This window comes from Pseudophryne corroboree, chromosome 7 (genome assembly GCF_028390025.1).
Source record: "Pseudophryne corroboree isolate aPseCor3 chromosome 7, aPseCor3.hap2, whole genome shotgun sequence".
In the NCBI taxonomy this organism is placed as follows: Eukaryota; Metazoa; Chordata; class Amphibia; order Anura; family Myobatrachidae; genus Pseudophryne; species Pseudophryne corroboree.
In genome coordinates, this window is record NC_086450.1 from 312,857,343 (window position 1) to 312,881,737 (window position 24,395).

At 39.5% G+C, this 24,395-nt stretch overlaps 1 protein-coding gene across 1 annotated transcript in view; it reads right to left on the reverse strand.

Annotated features, from left to right (window-relative positions):
- The window catches only part of GRIN2A (glutamate ionotropic receptor NMDA type subunit 2A), a 995,689-nt gene that overhangs the window by 249,035 nt on the left and 722,259 nt on the right, over window positions 1-24,395 (reverse strand). The window contains exons 6-9 of the mRNA XM_063934277.1: window positions 14,438-14,643; window positions 8,065-8,233; window positions 7,781-7,934; window positions 6,723-6,848 (exon numbers count right to left, since the gene is read on the reverse strand). Of these exons, the coding sequence (XP_063790347.1) occupies window positions 6,723-6,848; window positions 7,781-7,934; window positions 8,065-8,233; window positions 14,438-14,643 (655 nt within the window). The remainder of the gene's footprint in view (window positions 1-6,722; window positions 6,849-7,780; window positions 7,935-8,064; window positions 8,234-14,437; window positions 14,644-24,395) is intronic.

Below are 24,395 nucleotides of genomic sequence, written 5' to 3' on the forward strand. Positions count from 1 at the left end.
TTATGCAGCACACTGAGCACAGATATGGAGTGTTTTTCAGGCAGACAACGTATACTGGTGGTCACTGTCAGCAAAACTCTGCACTGTACTCCTCCTATATACTGGTGGTCCCCAGTCCCCACAATAAAGCAGTGTGAGCACAGATATATGCAGCACACTGAGCACAGACATGGAGTGTTTTTCAGGCAGACAACGTATACTGGTGGTCACTGTCAGCAAAACTCTGCACTGTACTCCTCCTATATAATATACTGGTGGTCCCCAGTCCCCACAATAAAGCAGTGTGAGCACAGATATATGCAGCACACTGAGCACAGATATGGAGTGTTTTTCAGGCAGACAACGTATACTGGTGGTCACTGTCAGCAAAACTCTGCACTGTACTCCTCCTATATAATATACTGGTGGTCCCCAGTCCCCACAATTAAGCAGTGTGAGCACAGATATATGCAGCACACTGAGCACAGATATGGAGTGTTTTTCAGGCAGACAACGTATACTGGTGGTCACGGTCAGCAAAACTCTGCACTGTACTCCTCCTATATAATACAGCTGCTCCCCAGTCCCCACAATTAAGCAGTGTGAGCACAGATATATGCAGCACACTGAGCACAGATATGGAGTGTTTTTCAGGCAGACAACGTATACTGGTGGTCACTGTCAGCAAAACTCTGCACTGTACTCCTCCTATATAATACAGCTGCTCTCCAGTCCCCACAATTAAGCAATAAGCACAAATATTTGCATCAAGTTTAATAAACGGAGAGGACGCCAGCCACGTCCTCTCCCTAACATTTCCAATGCACGAGTGAAAATGGCGGCGACGCGCAGCTGCTTATATAGAATCTGAATCTCGCGAGAATCCGACAGCGGGATGATGACGTTCGGGCGCGCTCGGGTTAACCGAGCCATACGGGAGAATCCGAGTATGCCTCGGACCCGTGTAAAATGGGTGAAGTTCGGGGGGGTTCGGTTCCGCTCATCACTACTTAATATAAAGTGCAATAAGCACAAACTGATAAAAACCATAGCATCCAATCAGATTAAGGGGCAGATGTACTAAAGCTGGACATACAATATACTATTATCTGGCAGATCATCTGCCAGATAATTGTATAATGTATGCCTAGTTTTTAGCCTTGGACAGTGATAAAGTGGAGAGAGATAAAGCGGTAGATGTATCAATCGTTATTATGGGGGAGAAGTGGTATTAATTTTGACAGCTGCAGGTGTCATTGCCCATACACTACAGCCTGGAACAGCGCTGTTCCTGGCAGCGGCAGATGCTGGCTCTGGGCTGCACGTGAGATCTCATGAGAGTAGCGAATCTCGCACATGCATGCTGGAGCCAGCTGGGGGGGGGAGACACAATGCATCAGCACTAAGCTGATGCGCTGTGTGCTCTAGCAGCGATCGCCAGAGTGGGCCCCACTTTGGCATCTGAGATGTTAAAACATCTTGGCACTGCTGCTTCCTGATTCGCCTCTTTAAAGAGATGAAGCAGGAAGTGTTATACCTGCACGAGAAGTGCGGGTATAATACATTTACCCCAAAGTGCCATGCAATCAGCTTCTAGCTGTCATGTTTCAAATACAGCCTGTAACTTGGCTATTAGGAGCTGATTGACTGGTACTTTATCTCTCTACACTTTATAATTCTTCAAAGCTTAGTACATCTGTCCATAAATCTTATATCAAGTTCTAGAAAATTATAGCTATCATCTATTTGTTTGCTATAAGTTGCACCATATAAACAGAGGTGCCAAGAGGGGGGAACAGGCACAAGTTACCCGGGCCCAGCCTGTTTGGAGCAGCCTGGGTCAGCTACTAAGGGGGACTTTGTCCTCCCTTTGCAGCAATGCTGAAAGGGACAAATTGTCATCTCTTGCATCCACCGATGCTCCCTGTGCAGCGTGCGGTGCCACACATGCTACTTTCTCTAACTTATTGAGGCCACATTTCCCCTGATTTGGCCACACACCCCAGTACTAGGGACCATGGCCACTTTCGGTGGCCTGCATATAAAATATTTTTATTAAACAAACCCCATTTTGGTAATACTTCTCTAAAAGTCCAGTCAGGCTATAAAGCAGTGCATACAGTAGTATAACTCATAGGATCGCACATACTCTTGTTTTGCTTCTGTCGAGAAAATTTCCATAATACTGAACCAAAGTCCTAAAACTAGAAATCTTATCTGAAACTGTCAATCTAAAGAAATACGACTTAGAAAGCTGAACCATTGCTGCCAATATTCATGTTTTTAAATTATTTTCAGCTGTAGGATAGAATAGTTATTTGCTTAGTAAACATTTCCACCAACCTACGCTTAACTGAAAAGTTCATCTGTGCAGACATATGGCATTTTCTTGTTACTTTAAAGACTGGGTTATAATAATATGTTACACACATTCTGGGTAACCTTTACCATAAAGCAAATAAATGTTTGTTATGTCATATATGCATCAAATCCTGACATTATCTGTTTCCTGGATTTCTATTTTCTGATATCAAAATAAAATGGACTTTAAGGATAGTACATATGGGCAGATTTATATGCCCTTTGCTAAGTTCCTTTCCTTCCCCAATAAATGAAAGTCAGTGCTCTAGGGTTCACTGATCCCTATGAGAGGGCATAGCCTGGAAATACATACTCATTCATAATTTCACATAATGCAGGACATGCCCTTTTCTGCTACTCCATCATTGGGGGTAATTCCAAGTTGATCGCAGCAGGATATTTTGTAGCAGTTGGGCAAAACCATGTGCACTGCAGGGGAGGCAGATATAACATGTGCAGAGAGAGTTAGATTTGGGTGGGTTATTTTGTTTCTGTGCAGGGTAAATACTGGCTGCTTTATTTTTACACTGCAAATTAGATTGCAGATTGAACTCACCACACCCAAATCTATCTCTCTCTGCACATGTTATATCTGTCCCCCCCTGCAGTGCACATGGTTTTGCCCAACTGCTAAAAAAATTTCTGCTGCGATCAACTTGGAATTACCCCCATTGTTCTGCACTATGTGAAAGTACCAACGTTATAGAGCTTCTCTAGCTCTCATTGATAGCACTGATCCCTAGTGTGCTGGTTTCTCTTTAGCGTCTACACAAAGCTCAATGGAATACACTGTCTCAAAATTATTACTTGCAAATATACACATATAAGTGACAGAACTTTTACATTAGTTTTTCTATTATTACTTTCATCGCTTCTCCTGAGCATTTTGTGAGAGGAAATCCGGTTGATCATTTATTGTGAAAACAAATACAACATAAATCTTTGAGGAGTAACATGCGAGTAATTTTCTCCTTAAATAAATATATTTCTCCTTAAGGCAGGGGTGGGGAACCTCAGGCCCGCGGGCCGTATAAGGCCCGCAGAACCACTTGATCCTGCCCAGCCAGGCTCACCTAACCGTGGAGATGCTGGCCGCCCGCTGAGATTTTGTTACTAGTAGGCACCCGGCTTCTTCTCCTCAGTAGCAGCCGGATGTAGGAGCTCACTCCTGAGATCCGGCTTCCGGCAGTGTGCGTGTGCGTGTACGGCTGTGCGGTGCTATGGGAGAGATGTCATGACGTCTCTCCCAAAGTTCTGAGGAGCGGGCGGCCAAGCGGAGGGCAACGGTCTGGAAGCAGGAGCGGGGCTGGTGAGTATTGTGGGTTTTTTTTTTCCCTTTTAATGTGTGTGTGTAAGTGGCGCTACTAGAGGGCATATCTAATGGGGCATATTTAATGGGGCATAACAACTGACTGGGGGCATATCTAATGGGGCATAACAAGTGACTGGGGGCATATGTACTGGGGACATATCTACTGGGGTATAACTACTGACTTGGGGCATATCTACTGGGGGCAGGCTAATTTTTAAGTTGATCATTTTTGTATGGCCCCCGAAGCATTTTATAAATATCCAAATGGCCCTTGGTAGAAAAACGGTTCCCCACCCCTGCCTTAAGGGGAAGATTTGTCAACAGTTGCAGGGGGAATTTAATTGCCGACAAATTGTTCGCCCATCCAAATTCCCATGACACCTGCCGTACCTTATGGCGGTGGGATGTCGCTCAAAAATGGTAACTACCCCATAGTGTAGTGAGCACTTTTGTGTGAAAGGGGTGCAAATTGGGCCAAGAAAGGTTGCGAACCAGGCTTTGCTGGCATTTAAATGCTGTGGCAATGGCAATTTGCCCCCTTTGCCCACAATTTAAGCCCCCCCTTGGATAGAGGTAAAGTGGAGGAGTTTCCCATGCCAACCAATCGGTGTAGTATTATGATATAGCTAGCACCTTACTACTGTAATCTACCTCCCCCCGCACTCCAATGGTTGCTATGCCTGCAGCAAATTTCCTCTTAAGCTGTTTTCCAGAGTGCATGGTATTAATTTTTTTAAAACTGGTATTTTGTACTATTAATTTCCAAACCAGTTGGGGAATTTTTACATTGCTGTCTATGATTACATTAAAACTGCAATCCTACATTGCCTTTTTTTTTTAGATAATACACTTATTTTTATTTTCTAATATCAGGTTTGGTACATTTGTAACATGAAGTAATGTAGAGAGAATTGTAATTTCTGCAGGATGTTATCGCTTAACTATTTTCCCTTTGTTACTTGAACAGTTGTATGGCTGCCACTGCAATATAGTATCTCTCAGCTGGAAGCAATTGGTTTGTCAGCTCTCAAGCATATTCATGAGGGAAGTATCTGATATCTGAGGCACAATTTCTTAAAGCTCACGTGATGGGTGAGGGATTTGTGACTGGCGCCCACACTACTTCATATAGGAAATTTACAAGCCATTTATTTTGTCATTTTTTTGTGGGTTTTTTTTTCCAGCTTTACAGACATATTACAAGACAAACCACGGGAAATTTGTTGCTAATGTTCTACTGATATGCAACAAATTGCCATTCCAATTTATTACACATACAGTACAATTATAATGGTGCCCCCATAGATATCATTATAAATAACAGTGACTCCATAGACAAAATTGCATTGAGTCCCCCTGCTTAATGATTTAATTCAGGCTAGCCTGTGACTCTACAGATATTGTGAAACTACAAGTCTCAGAATGCCCTGCCATCAGGGCATGAGGGGATGTGTAGTTTTGCAACAGCTGTAGAGCCACAGGTTGGCCTGACCTGACCTTAATTGTCCTTCACCTATTGTTCCCTAAACTTTTCCATAGTGTAGTGGTTAGTATATTTACTCACATACAATCTTTTTATTTTCTTGATCCAATTTTATTTTTACATTACTGGTACTAGTTTCCCCTAATCTGTGGTTACATTTCTTGTGATTTATGGTTTCATCACCCACAATATGAAATTTGCAATCCAAGCTGCTGGAGAATATAGTAAATTGGACATCTTAGAGAGCATAATTGCCACCAAAATGTATATGTCGGTAAAGTGCTATAATTTTAAAACCAACAAAAATCTTGCAATTTACTCCGTGCATGTTCTCACTAAAGATGACCAAGAAAATGACACTGAGGGGTCTGTTTACTAAGCCTTGGATTGAGATAAAGTAGACGGAGATAAAGTACCAGCCAATCAGTTCCTAACTGCCATGTCACAGGAGGGGATTGAAAAATGACAGTTAGAAGCTGATTTGCTGATACTTTATCTCCATCCAAGGCTTAGTAAATAGATCCCTTAAGACCTTATTAAGTAAGGATTGCAGTTTCTGCTAAAAGCAGTTGCTGCGATCAAATAGTTGTCACCCAGAAATAGAGAAAAAAACGCTTATTGCAGAAATTGCAAATGCATCGCAATATGCAGGCTGATCGCAAAACCATACGCAATTACCGGACCGTCAAAGAATTTTCCTATCTGCACCAGGCAAGGTCATCCACAATTCTTACAACATAAGAGGCTGGAAGTGGTCATCGCTGACATAAAAATGCCTGGGCACGCCTGCGGTTTTTAACACACACCCAGAAAATGTAAGGTTTCCACACAGAAACGGCGGCTTCCTGTCAGTCAGAAAGCCGCTACATTGCAATCACGATGGGTACACAATTTCTGATGCTATTTTTAGTCATGCGTGCACAATGTAAATGTTTCGCATGTGCAGTTGTACGGTAATTGGACGGATTTCGATTCGCGAATTTTGCAATCCTTACTGAAATAGGCCCTTAGTATTTTCAAAATAATCACAGGTACTAGTCAAGAAAAAAACTAAGCAACATAAAACAAAACAAAGTGTCTTCTTAAAGGTAATCAGAGTGATTATTGTTAAAACACTGCACCCCCATTAAAAAAAAACACCTCAATTTAACAGGCTCAAGCTTTAACAGGCTCACAAGGTTGTTATAAATGACACTAGTTCTAATTTAAAAGACAACATAAACCATATTACACATATCTACAGTAGTACAAAAGTAAAACACACAAAAATAGCATACATTACAATAAACACTGACTGACACAACAGCTCAAAAGAACACTCCAAGCAGAATGAGGAATTAATAGCTATTTGTATTAAATTGGAAGAGGAAACACAATTAATTTTTGTAGTCTAAAACACACAGAGTACAAATTGTTTAACAATGAAGTTACTTTTAAGTCTTCTTTGGTACATAAAACATTGGAAAGCAATTTAAACCTAATGAGACAAAAGTTTTATACCATTCGATGGGGACAGGAAGCAAAACAGTATAATGAGCCATCTAAACAATGTGTACATGTTTAAATATGAGACGGTGAAAATCTTACCTTTCCCTTGTGCTAAGTTCCTGTTATATCCTACCGGACTAAAGTACTCAAATATAAACACAGCCATTGCGGACACAATGAGAAGCATCACAAACATCATCACCCAGACAGAAGCACTAAACGGCTCTGCAGCAAGATGGGAACAGAGGAGAAAAATAGACACAATTTATTAAACTGACAGCTGGAAAATGCGGATTAAAATCAAATTGTTTATTTGTACAGCTGAGATTCTGAATGCCTGGAGCCAATAGCAAAACATGTGTCATCTGTATGTCATACAGTATCAACCTGTGACTTATTTTAAATTATTAAATATAATACTATACACCTTGACTTAAAGTGACTCTAGTTGAATAAGCCATAGCACCTTCACCTTTAGGCTATTTGTTGTTCTTTTCTTCTCACCAAACTCATATTATTACCCCTAACTTGCTGTTACTTGTTTTTCTGTCCCTTAATCCATAATGCTACCCGCAACTCCTTCCACCTCTCATTCTTCAAGTCAATCACAGTTTCTCAGTTTATCCAATAAGAAGGAAGCATAGTAGCAGTGTCATGAAATGAGGAGTAATCTTTATATGTATGCTGGAATATTTCAGGCAGAGTGCAATAAATTAGAAACACCTTTATTCAGAAAGCTTTAAATATTATATTGCACCAAGCATCCTAGGTGGCAGCTCTATATTAGGGAGGACAAAATCCAAGAAATACCATGGCATAAGGTGGAATTGCTGCAATCAAATTCATTATTTTTCTAATTCGATAAAGAACTGAAACTACTTAATTTAGTATATATATATATATATATATATATATATATAAACCAAGGCATTGCTATACTACCAATGCTTATCACAAAGATAAAAGAAGTTCAGCCCTAGAAGTGATTGGTAGTAAAGAAAAACAGCTCTAGCATCTTGATCCACAACAGTCAATTATAGGTTAGCTTTAATTATTAAGAGTAGCATCAGATGGAAGAAAACAAATGTATGACAGGTTGCAGCAGGATAAACATGTAAAGGTATCCATCTTTCCCAATGATATTAGACAAAACTTACCTAAAAAAGCAGATGGAGAAACGGTGCCATTGCTACGTGATACCATAACACTAATTCCAGTTTCGACAAATGGAACTGAAAAATCAACAACCTCCGAACGCTCTTCATTGATTGTGAGTGAACCCACTGCCATAACTGCTCGCTTATAAACCACCTGGTCCATTAATGAAAATGGTAGAAAACAGAAAGCACAAACGTGTCAGGTACAATTCTCAGACATAAAACACAGAAAATGTATTTTAACAAGTTCTTACTAAGGAGCTCTTTTACCTAACTGAACTTACTTCACCAATCATTCCATTCCAAACGTTATTGATTTTTTTGCCATGCTTCCCATTGGTTACGAGGTAAAGATCATAGGTGAATTTCACAGTCTTTGAAAGCTTCTTGAGGATATCTATGCAGAATCCTTTACAGCACTTTTTCACATATGTCCCTTCAGTTGTTGAATTACTGTAACAAACAAAAACTTGCACTATAACTTGGGTCAGACAAAGCTTGCTGTACATTCCTTGAACTAAGTCTGACATAACCCCAAAATGTTCCTCTCTATGTATGTTTTCCATCAATATGAGGACACATATCAATAACTGATTGATAACTATGGTCCAACGGTTATGTAAGTGGCACAGCTAAGGTCCGGAAGATTTACCATCTACAAACAATATGTAATTTTCATGTTTAAATTTAAACTTAAGTATTTTATAATTAAAATGGCAATCCATGAATTAATTCAGTTACAGATAGAAATCAGTAACAAGCTTACACTGATTCATTTGCCTATAAACTCTGCATTGGTCTTGCCAGATGCTACTAACTCTTTGATTCTACCATTTTCACTCCTACTTCCATATAGTTGTGTGGTTTGAAATGATTTACATATTTTCTATAATAAAAAGGCATCTTCTATTATAATATTTGTACAACTACTTGACTATTTGCTGTCTAATTGATACCTCACATCATGCCCTAATGTCACCTATCCAGTTGTCTCCTCGACTCATAGAAGGATTCTCCCTAATTGCACTTAATGGAGAAAAGAAATCTCAATGTAGGAGTGACTGAGCAAAATCTCCTGGGAGAGGTACAAAACACCAACGCGGTCTCCAACTTTTCAAATTCATGAAAATACCTCAAGCTGCAAAACAATAGCACATTTAGACAACTATATACATATCTGAAACATTATTGTCAATAGCCTTAATTATGCAAAAAATATCTGACTTTGCCCATGCCCTGGCAGCTCTGCCCAGTATAAGCAAGGAAGTATGCTCTTCTTGCAGCCAACACCATATTTGGGATGTGAAAGACCGCACAGACTTCCAATATACTGTAATATCTGGTATTTTATTATTATCTTTCCCCTAGTTAGAAATTGATTTGTCTCAAAATTGGACTAATAATATATCTATAGGGGGGTGCACCTGGAATAGAACTATTCAGTATTGAGCAAACAGAGAAAAAGTATTCCTTTATTAGGGCACACAAGGACTAATACCATTCATTTAACTATAAGTCATCATCCTTTCAGATAATGACCACTAATGTTAAAATATAACTTTTATTATGTACCGTTAATAGCTGGCGAAATATGTGGATGAAAATAATAAATTTGTGAAAAAAGTGAACCAAAAAATTTTTTTAAAAAGAAAATGAAGTGATGTTAAAAAGCTAAACCACTGAATATGCTTGGTTTATTATTCCTAATTAGGATATGTTCCTGGTTGCTAAACAGTAAATTTTAAGAAGATGATATATTATGGATTAATACTCTTAATGTGTGTACGACTATACCCAAACACTCTTACTCTACTCCAGTGGTGTTAAGTAGCCACCCGTTATTAGCATGCCATATAGTTCTTCAATTCATAGCCAAAAGGCACTGGTGAATTGACTTAAATGTATACATTCACCATCATTAATCCTTGCCTCATAGGTTGGCATATTATTATGAACGGTTGTGTATGTTAGTCAACCTGTGGTTATTGCACGCTTATATAATCAGGAGAGTCTGCTATTATTCCACTACTAATTCAATTATATGGAGCAGAGAAGGATCGCTAATAAATGACCCGCAGCTGTATTTTCTGCTATAAGTTAATATGAGCTACTCACTTAAATTCAATATTTTAACTATTATCGGCTTTATAATTAGCCAGTTAAATTTATTGGGTTGTAGCTCAAGTTTATTCACAACTACCAGTCTTGTTGGTTACCTTACAGCATATGTGAAATTAATTACTGAGCCATATCAAACATGCATACTGTCTCATAAATTCACATAAGATTTCTGTCCTGAACTATATCAGAGATGTAGTCTCTGAACTCATTTTATTGTACCAGATTACAAATTGAATATAATCAACTAATGTCGTATCATATATTTCACTGCCGACGGCTAGGGTCTAATAACTGGTGCGGGTTCTGAGGTTCTATTCTCCGCAATTGTATGCACCGGCTCATTCACATTTACTACCCATTGATCTTTTGGGATTAATTAGCAAAATGTGTCTCACAGCCTAATTAGTCAGATCGCGGTGTGTATGTAATTGATCACTATAAAACATACTCCGTTAAACAAACACCCGGTCTGGTGATATTCACATATGATTAGTATATCTAAGGTTGTGTTCCGGATAGAGATTTAGGAGCTCATTTGACATGCATCACGTCTCATAAGGAAGCTCATTTAATATTTAGCCGTGTGCTGCAGCCAACAGCTCAGTGTAGTGCCCAGCACGGACTTAGAGGTTTCCCCACTCCCCATCAAACTTAACGGCTCACTGAGGTTGCTATCATAACACACATATGCCGCTGTCTAAAGTCCTTCTTGCTCCTACGTACACACATAAAATCATTCAACTGTTATAGCAACATACTTATATTATCAAGCATATTTATCAAACATTTATAGGGCTTTTCCACCCATGCAGTGGTTTAAACTAATTAAAAGCGGACACGTTTCCACGTGTACCGCTCAGCCTTTACCCCTCAGCGGCTAAATATTAAATGAGCTTCCTTATGAGACGTGATGCATGTCAAATGAGCTCCTAAATCTCTATCCGGGACACAACCTTAGATATACTAATCATATGTGAATATCACCAGACCGGGTGTTTGTTTAACGGAGTATGTTTTATAGTGATCAATTACATACACACCGCGATCTGACTAATTAGGCTGTGAGACACATTTTGCTAATTAATCCCAAAAGATCAATGGGTAGTAAATGTGAATGAGCCGGTGCATACAATTGCGGAGAATAGAACCTCAGAACCCGCACCAGTTACTAGACCCTAGCCGTCGGCAGTGAAATATATGATACGACATTAGTTGATTATATTCAATTTGTAATCTGGTACAATAAAATGAGTTCAGAGACTACATCTCTGATATAGTTCAGGACAGAAATCTTATGTGAATTTATGAGACAGTATGCATGTTTGATATGGCTCAGTAATTAATTTCACATATGCTGTAAGGTAACCAACAAGACTGGTAGTTGTGAATAAACTTGAGCTACAACCCAATAAATTTAACTGGCTAATTATAAAGCCGATAATAGTTAAAATATTGAATTTAAGTGAGTAGCTCATATTAACTTATAGCAGAAAATACAGCTGCGGGTCATTTATTAGCGATCCTTCTCTGCTCCATATAATTGAATTAGTAGTGGAATAATAGCAGACTCTCCTGATTATATAAGCGTGCAATAACCACAGGTTGACTAACATACACAACCGTTCATAATAATATGCCAACCTATGAGGCAAGGATTAATGATGGTGAATGTATACATTTAAGTCAATTCACCAGTGCCTTTTGGCTATGAATTGAAGAACTATATGGCATGCTAATAACGGGTGGCTACTTAACACCACTGGAGTAGAGTAAGAGTGTTTGGGTATAGTCGTACACACATTAAGAGTATTAATCCATAATATATCATCTTCTTAAAATGTACTGTTTAGCAACCAGGAACATTTCCTAATTAGGAATAATAAACCAAGCATATTCAGTGGTTTAGCTTTTTAACATCACTTCATTTTCTTTTAAAAAAAAATTTTTGTTTCACTTTTTTCACAAATTTATTATTTTCATTCACATATTTCGCCAGCTATTAACGGTACTTAATAAAAGTTATATTTTAACATTAGTGGTCATTATCTGAAAGGATGATGACTTATAGTTAAATGAATGGTATTAGTCCTTGTGTGCCCTAATAAAGGAATACTTTTTCTCTGTTTGCTCAATAGCCAACACCATATTGCCATGCTGTTCCATGCATAAACTCATTAACAGGAAAATGAATCAAGCCTTGGAGAGAGATAAAGTGGAGAGAGAAAATGTACCAGCTAATAATTTTTCAAGCACAGCCTGCAAAATGACATACAATAGCAGTTAAGAGCTGATTGGCTGGTATTTTATCTCTAGTTTATCTCTCTACAAGGTTTGATACATTTTCCCTTAGCTGGCAAAATGGTGCATGACATCACAATGCAGGTAATATTTTTTATGTACCTCTAAATATTTGCACATTCCACCGTATGTGGTCCCCACACTTTTCCCACTGTTTAAATATTTAGATACAACTAGAAAATAAACTATAGATCCCATTCATACATGTAACAGAAGCTCACAGTCTTCATAACGTCAAAACAATTGACCTGTTGTTACGCAAGATGAGATGATTAATAATTTGCTGAATTAAACCGATTGCCTGGGAAGTCTATCAATTTGAACTTTGAATTTTCAAGTCTCCCAGCAGAAGGGCTGAATGATAGGGAACAAATGAAAACATTGCAGCTTTGGTAACAGTGGCACATACTGTAAGTATAGCAGTAGTGCAACAAACCACCAATATGACATTTAATCACCCATTTAAAAAAATTGGGATTAACACCGAGAACTGATCTTCACCATAATGTGAACATTAGTGAATGCTAGAAGCAGTAAACACATACAGTATATTAATCCTACTGGTTTTTTACATTTCCCTTTCCCTTAATTTCTTAACACACAATTTGATGGGTTGGGTATGGGATATCGAAAGTCAGGATGCAGGCGGTCAGAATACTGACACTGGCATTCCGACAGGGGCGCAGAAGGCAGCTAACCCTAATCTTCTCCATCCCCCTAACCCACCCTCCCAGCAGCCTAAACCTTACCCTCCCTCCCTGCAGCATAACCCTAATATCTACTGGCCACAGCCTGATCTCAACCATAGCCAGGCTAAGGGGGGATGCATGGCATACTGTACCCAGGGCCCTCCTCTGTCAGCCCGCCCCCCCCCCCCCCCCTGCCAGAGCACACTGACATCACTAGCTTTACCTTTTTATGCAGCAATAGAACCAGACAGCCAGAATGTGAGCAGGACAGAATGCAGATTTCATGAACTATCGATGGAGCTTTCCAACCAGAGGAGAGATAGGAGGGTGAAGAGAGTTATAAGTGACACAGGGTGAGTCATTTGCAGCTCTCTCCACACCTGGGTGTCTGAGTCCTGTGTAACTTCTTATCTAATGAGGGTTTAGAGCACAGGTTCTCAAACTCGGTCCTCAGGACCCCACACGGTGCAAGTTTTGCAGGTCTCCTCACAAAATCACAAGTGAAATAATTAGCTCCACCTGTGGACCTTTTAAAATGTTTCAGTTAGTAATTAATACACCTGCACACTTGCTGGGTTACCTGCAAAACATGCACTGTGTGGGGTCCTGAGGACCGAGTTTGAGAACCACTGGTCTAGAGAAACACACACACAGAGTCCTCCTAAGTCCTGTCCCAATGTGTAAGTAGTACAGAGGCTGCTGCTATTTTTGCATGTGACAAGATAAATTATAGTTTTTATATTTCTATGTTTATTTTAAGGTTGTTTAAGTTGTCTTTGTTCCACTACAAGAACATTTTATAAAATAGTTGTCTTTCCTATTAGGTGTAACTATAAACAGCCCCCAGGTATTATTAGACTAATGGTAAAAATCAAATATACACCATTGGGCTAAATTTAATATACACAATCCATACCTCCCACTATGACCCATTCCGGGAGGGACAAAAATGCTCTCTACCTGGACTTCCTTCTTAAGTTATGATTGCAATCACCTGTATTGAAACACCTTTCTTATTAATTAAATAGTTCAACACAGCTGACAACAATCATATACAGTATTAAGAGGGAAGTCCATGTAAAGAGCATTTTGTCACTCAGAATCAGCTTTATTGTCCAGGTATACTTGCGTATACTTGGAATTTGTCTTCGGTTTGCTATACACAATCCAATATACCCCCACCCCCTTCCATCAGGGCCCCCTGTCTAAAGTGCCCCGGGCACCCCCAAGGCTTAATCCAGCCCTGACTCCAACCCTCCCATCCTGCAGGCTAAACCTAACCCCACCACCTGAAGTTTAATCCTAACCTCCCCAGAATACTTATGTTTGGATCCCTGCTGCCAGGATGCTGGCATCGGCAGTCTAACAGGTGTCGGGATTCCGGTGTTGGCACTCTGACTGACAGGATCCCAAGCACTCAACAACATCCCAAAATGATACATTAAATGAATCTGAAATTTCGGTAAACAACATTGGAAATGAATACTAATAGCAATACATTAGGTCTTTATGACTTTAGTATTTATTTCCTTTTTTTAAATGTACTTACTTTAACCTGATGTATTTTCGACATGGCACAGTATTCCTTACACATGTTCCTGTCAGGTAGTCCATGTTCTCAACAATGACAAATGGCGCCTCTTCCAGCGTAACAATGCTGAGGTGGTTGTCATCAGGTTCGATTTCCAAAGCTCCTGTGATCCTGGGCCATACAGGATATTTTGCTTCCAGGCTCTTGTTCTCCCATTTTGCCACCTGTTTCAAGGAATATACATGCATCCATAAATAATTGTGTTAGGAATGTACTGTACCATATTGGACAAACCATTGCCACTTATATATACACAAACATATGACACGTGTGGTCTTGACAGTCATAAAACAACTAATGGATTTCAGATTAAAGAGAACTAGAAAACAAAACTTGTGATTGGTTGAATAAATACTGTAAGACATCAAAGAGTAAAACATTTTCCAGTGCTGTAGGCATGACTATAAAAAAAAGTAAAAAAGCATTGAAATATTGTATGATGAATACTGTAACAATTAAATTAATAAACCGCAAATTGTTGTGCAATACAGTTCATAAGGATCTCTTGCTTTGGGCCGAATTGATCAAATTTTGGTGAGAGATAAAGTGAAGAAAGATAAAACACCAGCCAATCAGTTCCTAACAGCCATGTTATAGGCTATGTTTGAAAAATTACAGGAGCTGATTGGTTGGTACTTCATCTCTCTCCACTTTATCTCTCTTCAAGCTTTGATAAATCTCTCCCTTTGTTATCAAAATGTGATGCTATTTTCTGAAAATCACTTATCCGACCAACATATCAATCACCCATCAGGGTGCATTTAATTTGAAAATGTTTTATGAGCCACACATTATTAATATAACTGTACAAATATATACTTTCTTTTCATTTTCTTTCAAAACAGCATTAATGTAATATCAAAATTGCTCTATTCAAGTGAAAGAGCTTAATCATCAGATTTCACAACTTGTCTGTCAGATGAATTCACTTGTACTCAATTAAATAGCTAGTTATACTCATTAAATGGAGAAGTGTCAGTACCAAAAAAAGTGTAAAAGTGAAGTACCTTAAGAAAAAACAGGATGATGTACAGTTTTTTTCACCACACATCCATTTATTAAAGGACAGCTACCTGAACAATCTACTATACCAGCTTTACATCTGGTTGGGAAATGTTAACACAGAACACCAGGAAACATCCACTGTCTGTCTTTGGCGGTAACTTACCAAAACTTCTAAAGAGGATAAGTGGAGATGTTACTCAAAGCAATCAATTAGATTCTATGGTAGCTATCATTTTATAGAATGTACTAGTTAAATGACACTGTAGCTAGACTCTAATTGGATGCTATGGGCAACACCTCAACTTGTCCCTGTTAGACACAGTGCAACACTGAACTATAAAATCCCACTATTTCAATTTAGCAGACCGCAGAGAAAATGATCATAAAAATGTGTAGCTTTTCTATATCATGACTACACATGTAAAATTAGGTGGTACACTATTAGTGGTGAAAATTTTTATGATGTAAAATACAGGCTTTTTACACAATTTTTTCTTTTGCATTTTTTTTTCCGGGGTATCCAAATAAACCCCGTTTTTTTATGTCCAAAAGAATTTTGTTTTTCTCACAAAAACACAAAGGATCCACAAAAAGTCATGGACCTATGTATTTTCACAGCCACCACAGAGGAAAAAAGGGCTTCTTATCGTGGATAAGTGCTAGCATTGGGGGGTAATTTGAGGTAATAAGCTGCCATTAATAGGATACCGCCTTGGGCCAGATGCATCATTGCTTGGAAAGTGATAAAATGGAGAGTGAAAAAGTATCAGCCAATCAGCTCCTGACATTTTTCAAACACAGCCTGTGACATAGCAGTTAGAACCTGATTGGCTGGTACTTTTTAACTCTCCATTTTACCACTTTTCAAGCGATGATGCATCTAGCACAAATTTTCTATAAATAAACACCACTTTTAGCTATTATAAATCCTTGCTACACATGTAAAATAAATGTTCTATAAATAAATGAATATCACGGCATGCTATATGAACACCCAACAATGATATTCAATTATTGTCTAATACAAACACAACAAGGATCACGTCGTAGGAATCATTCTAATATGTATTTGCATTTACTACTGTACAAGCTATTTTTTTTGTCACTTTCATGTAGTTCTAAGGAGTTCTATCTGTTAGGAGCATTGAAAATACAGTTGTCAGCCTCAAAATGATTGTGTTGCTCGACTAAAGATTGCTAGATGTAGATGCAGTCAAACCTGCATTTTTTTTCCTGACTTGTGTCAACGTTTACTTGATATGTCTATTGCTGTAATTTTAGTGGATTGATGCAGAGATTCTATCACCGGCTGTGGAATAAAAGAGACACTGACATTTTCATTACTAAAACTACAGTGTCTTTAAGTTGTACTGCCACTCAGCTCATTCGGCAATGTAATGAAGGAAATTATAAAAAAAAACATACTGGTATCTTACTGTGGAATCAGAATACGTTCCTTGAGATTTTGACTGACTTAACATAACCAAGCATAACAAACATTTATAAATCTCTTACAATACTAGATTCTTCACTTACAACATACTAAGTACTGCAAATACTGCATCAAATGATGGTGTGTGTAGCTCTACATTCTTTGCATGTTAACGATTACAAAATAAAGCTGCATATTCAAAACTGGCAAATATTAAAATCATTTGTTTAAACTTGTTAATTTACAGTATTTGGTAAGATTGGTTGATATTAGGCAGAACTCAACACTATTTTGTGTTGCTGCCTATTGATTTCAGCAGAGATTAGTAGGCTAAGGAAGAGTGTATCAGGAGAGTTCTGTCAGTGAAGTGCCCTGAGGGCAACTAACAACAAGATACAATGGGGAACATATAGTTTTGTATTTACAATATTTTATTTGTGTAAAACATTTCTGTACTGTCCATGCATAAAAAAAAGAATTAAAAAAAAGAATATATGTATATACTGTATCTGTAGGCAGAACATGGTACATTTTTACAATTCTGACTGACGGAAGGCAGGAGGAAGGGGAGCATAGACCATGTATAGTAAGAGTCTGTTCACAATGACTCAGGTACAACTGGATGAAGGTGAAGAGTCACCAATTGCATTGAAGATGATGACAACCAGCAACATTAACTTGTGCTGCAGTTTGGCTTATTGTGGCTTGATCTTTCAGTTTGAAGCTACAGTACACAACTCTTCATGTGACTACTATATTATATTAAGTGGCCATCCATTGCACTACTTAATTGATATTTTTATTTTGTGGTGCAGAAGGAAGAATATTCCAATTTGCTTTATAAAAAAGAAACACAATTTAGATTTTTACTTGATTGAACTTTTATTTTTCATTTCTGTTTAAATTTCTTTACATTTTATCAGGTAAAAGTGACATCCGCAACTGTTAACAATTAACAATCAGTGGTGGGCTGGGAGGAAGGAGGCATATGCTTCCTGAGCCAGTCCAGAAATCAGTGGTTTGGGCTGGCATGCATACCCTGCTGCCACACTCCAGGCTGCCTTACAGAGGTTGTGTGTGGCCATTTACGGCAGTAATGACCTCTAGAGTTGAATTTGACTCACGCTTCCCCGTTACCATCCCATCTCTACTTCTGCTTTCATAGGAGTTTCTATAATTGGTGCAATGTGTGCGGTGCACACGGGTCCCTTGGTCCAGGGGGGGGGGGGCACACCGCACACACTGCACCCATTTGAATACTTACATTTCCGAAGTCCAGCGCGGGTGCAGCGATCGCGGCAGAAATAGTTGCAAAATGGCCACCACGCATGCGCGGTAGCCAAATTGGTCTTCAGATCATGGCGGGCACCATGTTTCTGGAGACCTGCGCATGCACAGTAGACTCTGGCACAGTCCCAGAGTCTACAGCACTCGGAAGTGTACATGGGCCCCCTCCTCTGTTGAAACGCCCCTGTCAGATCTACCTTATGAGTGGGATCAGCATGAACTGGAGGTGTCTGGCAGACTGCCACTACTCCAAATGCGCATGGTTCTCTGTATGCTAAAAGCAGCATGTGCTTTGTACTGCCCTCCTTCTTGTGCTCGTTACCGAGGGGGCAGGGGCATCAAGAGTCAAGCAAGTGGCTAGAAGGAAGGCAATCATCCTACACAGAGTTGATTTGCATTATTTGTATAATTATTCTTTGCATTATCTGGACCTTTTTTTACAGATATTTTAGTCTTAAAATTTTTAAACCTTAAAGGGGGAAACGTTTAAACTCTTCAATAACTTTAAGGAGAAAAGAAAGTAAGTATATTCAGTAGTATTACCTGGAGATCATTTTAATACTGTTTGTCATTGACATTGTTAGTGTTCACTGTAAATACAGTGATCCTCTCCAAATACCTAATTTTTACCATAACAATATAAAAGGCTGTACTATCCATAAGACTGACTAGGCCTAAGTGTGCCCTTTAATTTTTTATTTTTTTGCTAAGGCACAGTTATCTGCATCCTAGGGCACCAGTGGTTAAAGGCATTTTGCACTCTGTGCCGTAGGGGGAAGGAAGAGGACAGCGGACCAATAGTACACTAGCGCTATTTCAAAAGAGAAAAGAAACGATCGCGCTGTGAGAAAAGAGGTCAGCTGACTTTATTTCAATTGGGTTCGTATGAATACGGAAAGTGTAAATTATGGCATAAGCTCTACTTCCCAAATATCAGCTGTTGTGGGGTGAAAGACTGAAGTGTTAGAGGAGACCTGAAATGAGCTTGGGCGATCGGCCATGGGTTTATACATTACAACCCTGCCTATGTAATAGCCTGTCGCAGATATGGATGCAATTCTGGCGAGTTCTACAGTATTTATATAGAGGCAACCATTTAAAAGGCAAATCCAACCTGATTTTTATTTTTAAATGATTACTGCTTTGAAAATATGGGCAGACTCATCAAAACCGTGCCTGTGCCTATATCTCATAGATTATTATATAAACCCCATTTCCCTTTCTTATGAATTTCAATTTTTTTTATTTGATGAAATCAAATATACAGTAGTTTATTTCACTCTTTGTAAAATAATAGATCCAATCTCCTATCCCATTCCCCAATTCATACTGTAACCTGTAAGATAGGGCTGGCCAAACCGGTCCTCGAGATCTACCAACAGTTCATGTTTTCCAGGCCTCCTGGAGATCTGTAGAATTGTCAGTTAGGAATGAATGCAGCACATCGTAATTACTAATGACTACACCTGTGCACTAGCTAGGTGGTCTGGAAAATGTGAACTGTTGCTAGATCTCGAGGACTGGTTTGGCCAGCCCTGCTGTAAGACAATTACAAACCAGCATAATTTTTTTTCCCTGCACTATGGGCAGGATGCATCAAGCATTTAGTAACGCCAGATGCTTGAAGAAGATTTCAAAGATTCCAAAAGGACAGCTCTTGTGATAAGAGCTGTCTTTTATAATGATAGGAATTCCTGGTTTATGACTCAGAGTTCTCTCTGCACATGCATGGGCTGATGTATGCACCGCAGGGAGTGATGGAAGGGATCCGATTGGAATCCTTTCAGCGGTAAAACACAAAAGCTTCCATTGGGCAATACCATCTAGATCAGGGGTGGCCAAACAGTCTATTGCATGCGACCAGTCGATCGCGATCCGCCGCCCATCCACCTGATGCGAGGTGAGGAGAGCGCAGAGCGCGCATCTCGTGCCTGCCGCCTTGCCCCTCAGTCTGGTCTCCGGCAGTGAGGGTGGAGTGTATAGCTCAAATCAGGCGCCGGTTCGTTAGCCAATGAGAGCTCGCGGACCGGCGCCTGATTTGAGATATACATGCTGCCATCACCGCCGGAGACGAGACTGAGAGGCACGGCGGCAGGCAGGAGAAGCACGCGCTGCGCTCTCTACACAACGGCGAGCAGCACTGTTGGGGCATATGTGGCACTGTGGGGGCATATTTGGCACTGTGGGGGCATGGCACTGTGGGGGCATATCTGTATCTGGCACTGTGGGGGCAAAACTAGCACTGTGGGCACATGGCACTGTGGGGTCATATCTGTATCTGGACTGTGGGGGCATATCTGGCATATATGGCACTGTGGGGGCATATGTGGCACTGTGGGGTCATATGTGGCACTGTGGGGGCATGGCACTGTGGGGGCATATCTGTTTCTGGCACTTTTGGGGCATATCTGTATCTGGCATTGTGGGGTCATATCTGGCACTGTGGGGGTATATCTGTATCTGGCACTGTGGGGGCATATCTGTATCTGGCACTGTGGGGTCATATCTGGCACTGTGGGCACATGGCACTGTGGGGGCATATGTGTATCTGGCACTGTGGGGGCCAATGTGTTTGAGGTTTTTACCTGTGGGGGCCAATGTGTTATTTCGTGCGAGACAGTCATTACACTCTGTGCAGCAAGGCTACGTCCCTTTTTTTGTTATACCACGCCCACTTTTTGTTATACCACGCCCCTTTTTATGATCCCACCTAGGTAAATCACAAAAGCTTCAAAGTAGATCGCCGACTCCAAAAGTCTGGCCACCCCTGATCTAGATGATATGTCTAGTCATCCAGTGAATCTCCTCCTTGCTGTACTTTTTCTCATTACCTTGAAAAAGCTGTGTTTCACAGTAAATCACTTTGGTACAGGAGATGGGTACTATTGCAATTTGGATCAACCAAGAGACAAGCCTAGAAGCCCACAGGAATCACCATTGCGATTTATTAAGGACAAGACCGGAGCTTTTAAAAGGATCTTTGCTGGGTCCCAGAACAAGCTGAAAGAGGTCATCCATTCCAACCATCAAGCTGATAATTGCCACGTTCGCATATTTACCTCCCAGGACTGTGGCTGGTCTCCATGGATAAATCCCTATATAAATCCTGGCTCATATATATATATATATATATATATACACACACACGCACAACAATTGTAAATATATATTTTTTATATATATATATATATATATATATATACACACACACACACAATTGTAAATATATTTTTATAAAGTATAATATTATATATTTTTATAACATATATTGGTGGTCATTTCAAGTTGTTCGCTCATTGCCGATTTTCGCTATATTGCGATTAGTCGCTTAATGCGCATGCGCAAGGTTCGCAGAGCGCATGCGCTTAGTTATTTTACACAAAAGTTAGGTATTTTACTCACGGCATAACGAGGAATTTTCATCGTTCTGATGATCGTACTGTGATTGACAGGAAGTGGGTGTTTCTGGGCGGAAACTGGCCGTTTTCTGGAAGTGTGCGAAAAAACGCTGGCGTTTCTGGGAAAAACGCGGGAGTGTCTGAAGAAACGGGGGAGTGTCTGGGCGAACGCTGGGTGTGTTTGTGACGTCAAACCAGGAACGAAACTGACTGAACTGATCGCAATGGCTGAGTAAGTCTGGAGATACTCAGAAACTGCTAAGAAATTTCTATTCGCAATTCTGCTAATCTTTCGTTCGCAATTCTGCTAAGCTAAGACACTCCCAGAAGGCAGTGGCTTAGCGTGTGCAATGCTGCTAAAAGCAGCTAGCGAGCGAACAACTCGGAATGAGGGCCATTGTTAGATCACTAGCTAATCGCCTATTGGCGAAATATGACACTTAAAATCCAAGTTGACAAATTTGTTGTACTTATTTTACATACTTATTAAAACATTTATAACAAATATCACAAAGAAGTGTCCATTTCACAGATATCTGGATCCACAGGAGGATTACACCTTTGGACCTAGGGGTTGAACGCATTGGGGCATTTCAACATGAACCGGATTGGTCTAAGGCTGTGGTTCTCAAACTCGGTCCTCAGGACCCCACACAGTGCATGTTTTGCAGGTAACCCAGCAAGTGCACAGGTGTATTAATTACTCACTGACACATTTTAAAAGGTCCACAGGTGGAGCTAATTATTTCACTTGTGATTCTGTGAGGAGACCTGCAAAACATGCACTGTGTGGGGTCCTGAGGACCAAGTTTGAGAACCTGTGGTCTAAGGTATCTGAGTTATCGCACACCTTTTTTAAAGTGCCTAGGTGAATGGGCCACATTTCTACAAGTTTTGTGCTCAGTCTGTCAGACAAAAGTGTCCGAACATATATTCTCTACAGCTAACGTAAATAACAAAGTCTATAGTTATAGATATACCCCTAATGAAGTCTCGGCTTGAGACGAAACGCATTGGGTTATCTGTTCATATTGTGACCTCCAATCTACACGAGTGGTAGGAGGAAATAATGGACACTTCTTTGTGATATTTTATGAATGCTTTAATACATATGTAAAATAAGTACAACAAATTTGTCAACTTGGATTTTAAGTGTCATATTTCACCAAAAGGCGATTTGCTTGTAATCTAACTATATATGTTATAACAATATAGTGCCACCTATTCACCATTGTTGTATATATTGTTTGTTCTGTTCTTTATAACAGGGGACTTAGGGCCTAATTCAGACCTGATCGCAGCAGCAAATTTGTTAGCTAATGGGCAAAACCATGTACACTGCATAATTAACATGTGCAGAGAGAGGTAGATTTGGGTGGGGTGTGTTCAAACTGAAATCTAAATTGCAGTCTAAAAATAAAGCAGCCAGTATTTACCCTGCACAGAAACAATGTAACCTACCCAAATCTAACTCTCTCTGCAAATGTTATATCTACCCCACCTGCAATGCACATGGTTTTTCCCATTAGCTAACAAATTTGCTGCTGCTATCAGGTCTGAATTAGGCCCTTAGTGAAATTGGCTGCCTATATCAGTAGTCTACTACAATAGTGCAAAAGGGGAATATTTTATATATATATATATATATATATATATATATACATATACAAAATCCAAGATCTGGCACTCATGGTAACCTACTAATTACTTCAGCAGGTTCCCTCCGATGTAAGCCACTGTAGGCTGACAACACATACAAGTCCCCTGCGGCGGCACTCCATCTATAGAATAAACTGGACTCAAGACTGAAGACATAGCTTTTAATGGCTATGTTTCAGCTCCTTTATTGAGCTTTTGTCAAGCCACCATGACAAAAGTCCACCAGAGGACATATATATATATATATATATATATATATATATGGGACGTGCGGTGAGCTAAATAGCTCAGGATACACTGGCTAGCACCAGAGCCAGATTTACACGCAATATATGAGCCAAAGCGTACATCTGGGTATTATACACAGGTTCTGCAGGATAAATTCCTGGAAATTTGGTGAGTTTTGATCAGAGATAAGCGGAAAAGTTAGCTAGGTGAGGCACTGCCTCATCTGCCATAGACTTTTTAGTTTTACTCCAGAGGTTTGGCTATAAAAATTATTAGAATAATGCAAAAAAGATATTTCAAACATATTCTTTATATTTTTTATATACTTTATACAGTCAAAACTCTGGCACAAACGTTAGTATGACAGGAAAGGCTCTGCCTCACCTGCCTCACCCCACCGCACGTCTTATTATTTATATAATTTATTTATTTATTTTCATTTTTTTTTCTTTTCTTTTTTAAATTACTCTGCACCCAGTAACATTCTGTCCACCTTTAAACAAGCCCAATGTCCATCCAATATTCAATCAAGCAGGTGGACAGCAGCTGAACCCCCTCAAAAACCTGAAGTCCAATTGGTACCAATTTCAGTCAAAAGAAAGAGAAGTAGCGCTTTTATATATATATATATATATACACATACAAATATATATTAGAGATGTGCACTTGAAATTTTTCGGGTTTTGTGTTTTGGTTTTGGGTTCGGTTCCGCGGCCGTGTTTTGGGTTCGACCGCGTTTTGGCAAAACCTCACCGAATTTTTTTTGTCGGATTCGGGTGTGTTTTGGATTCGGGTGTTTTTTTCAAAAAACACTAAAAAACAGCTTAAATCATAGAATTTGGGGGTCATTTTGATCCCAAAGTATTATTAACCTCAAAAACCATAATTTCCACTCATTTTCAGTCTA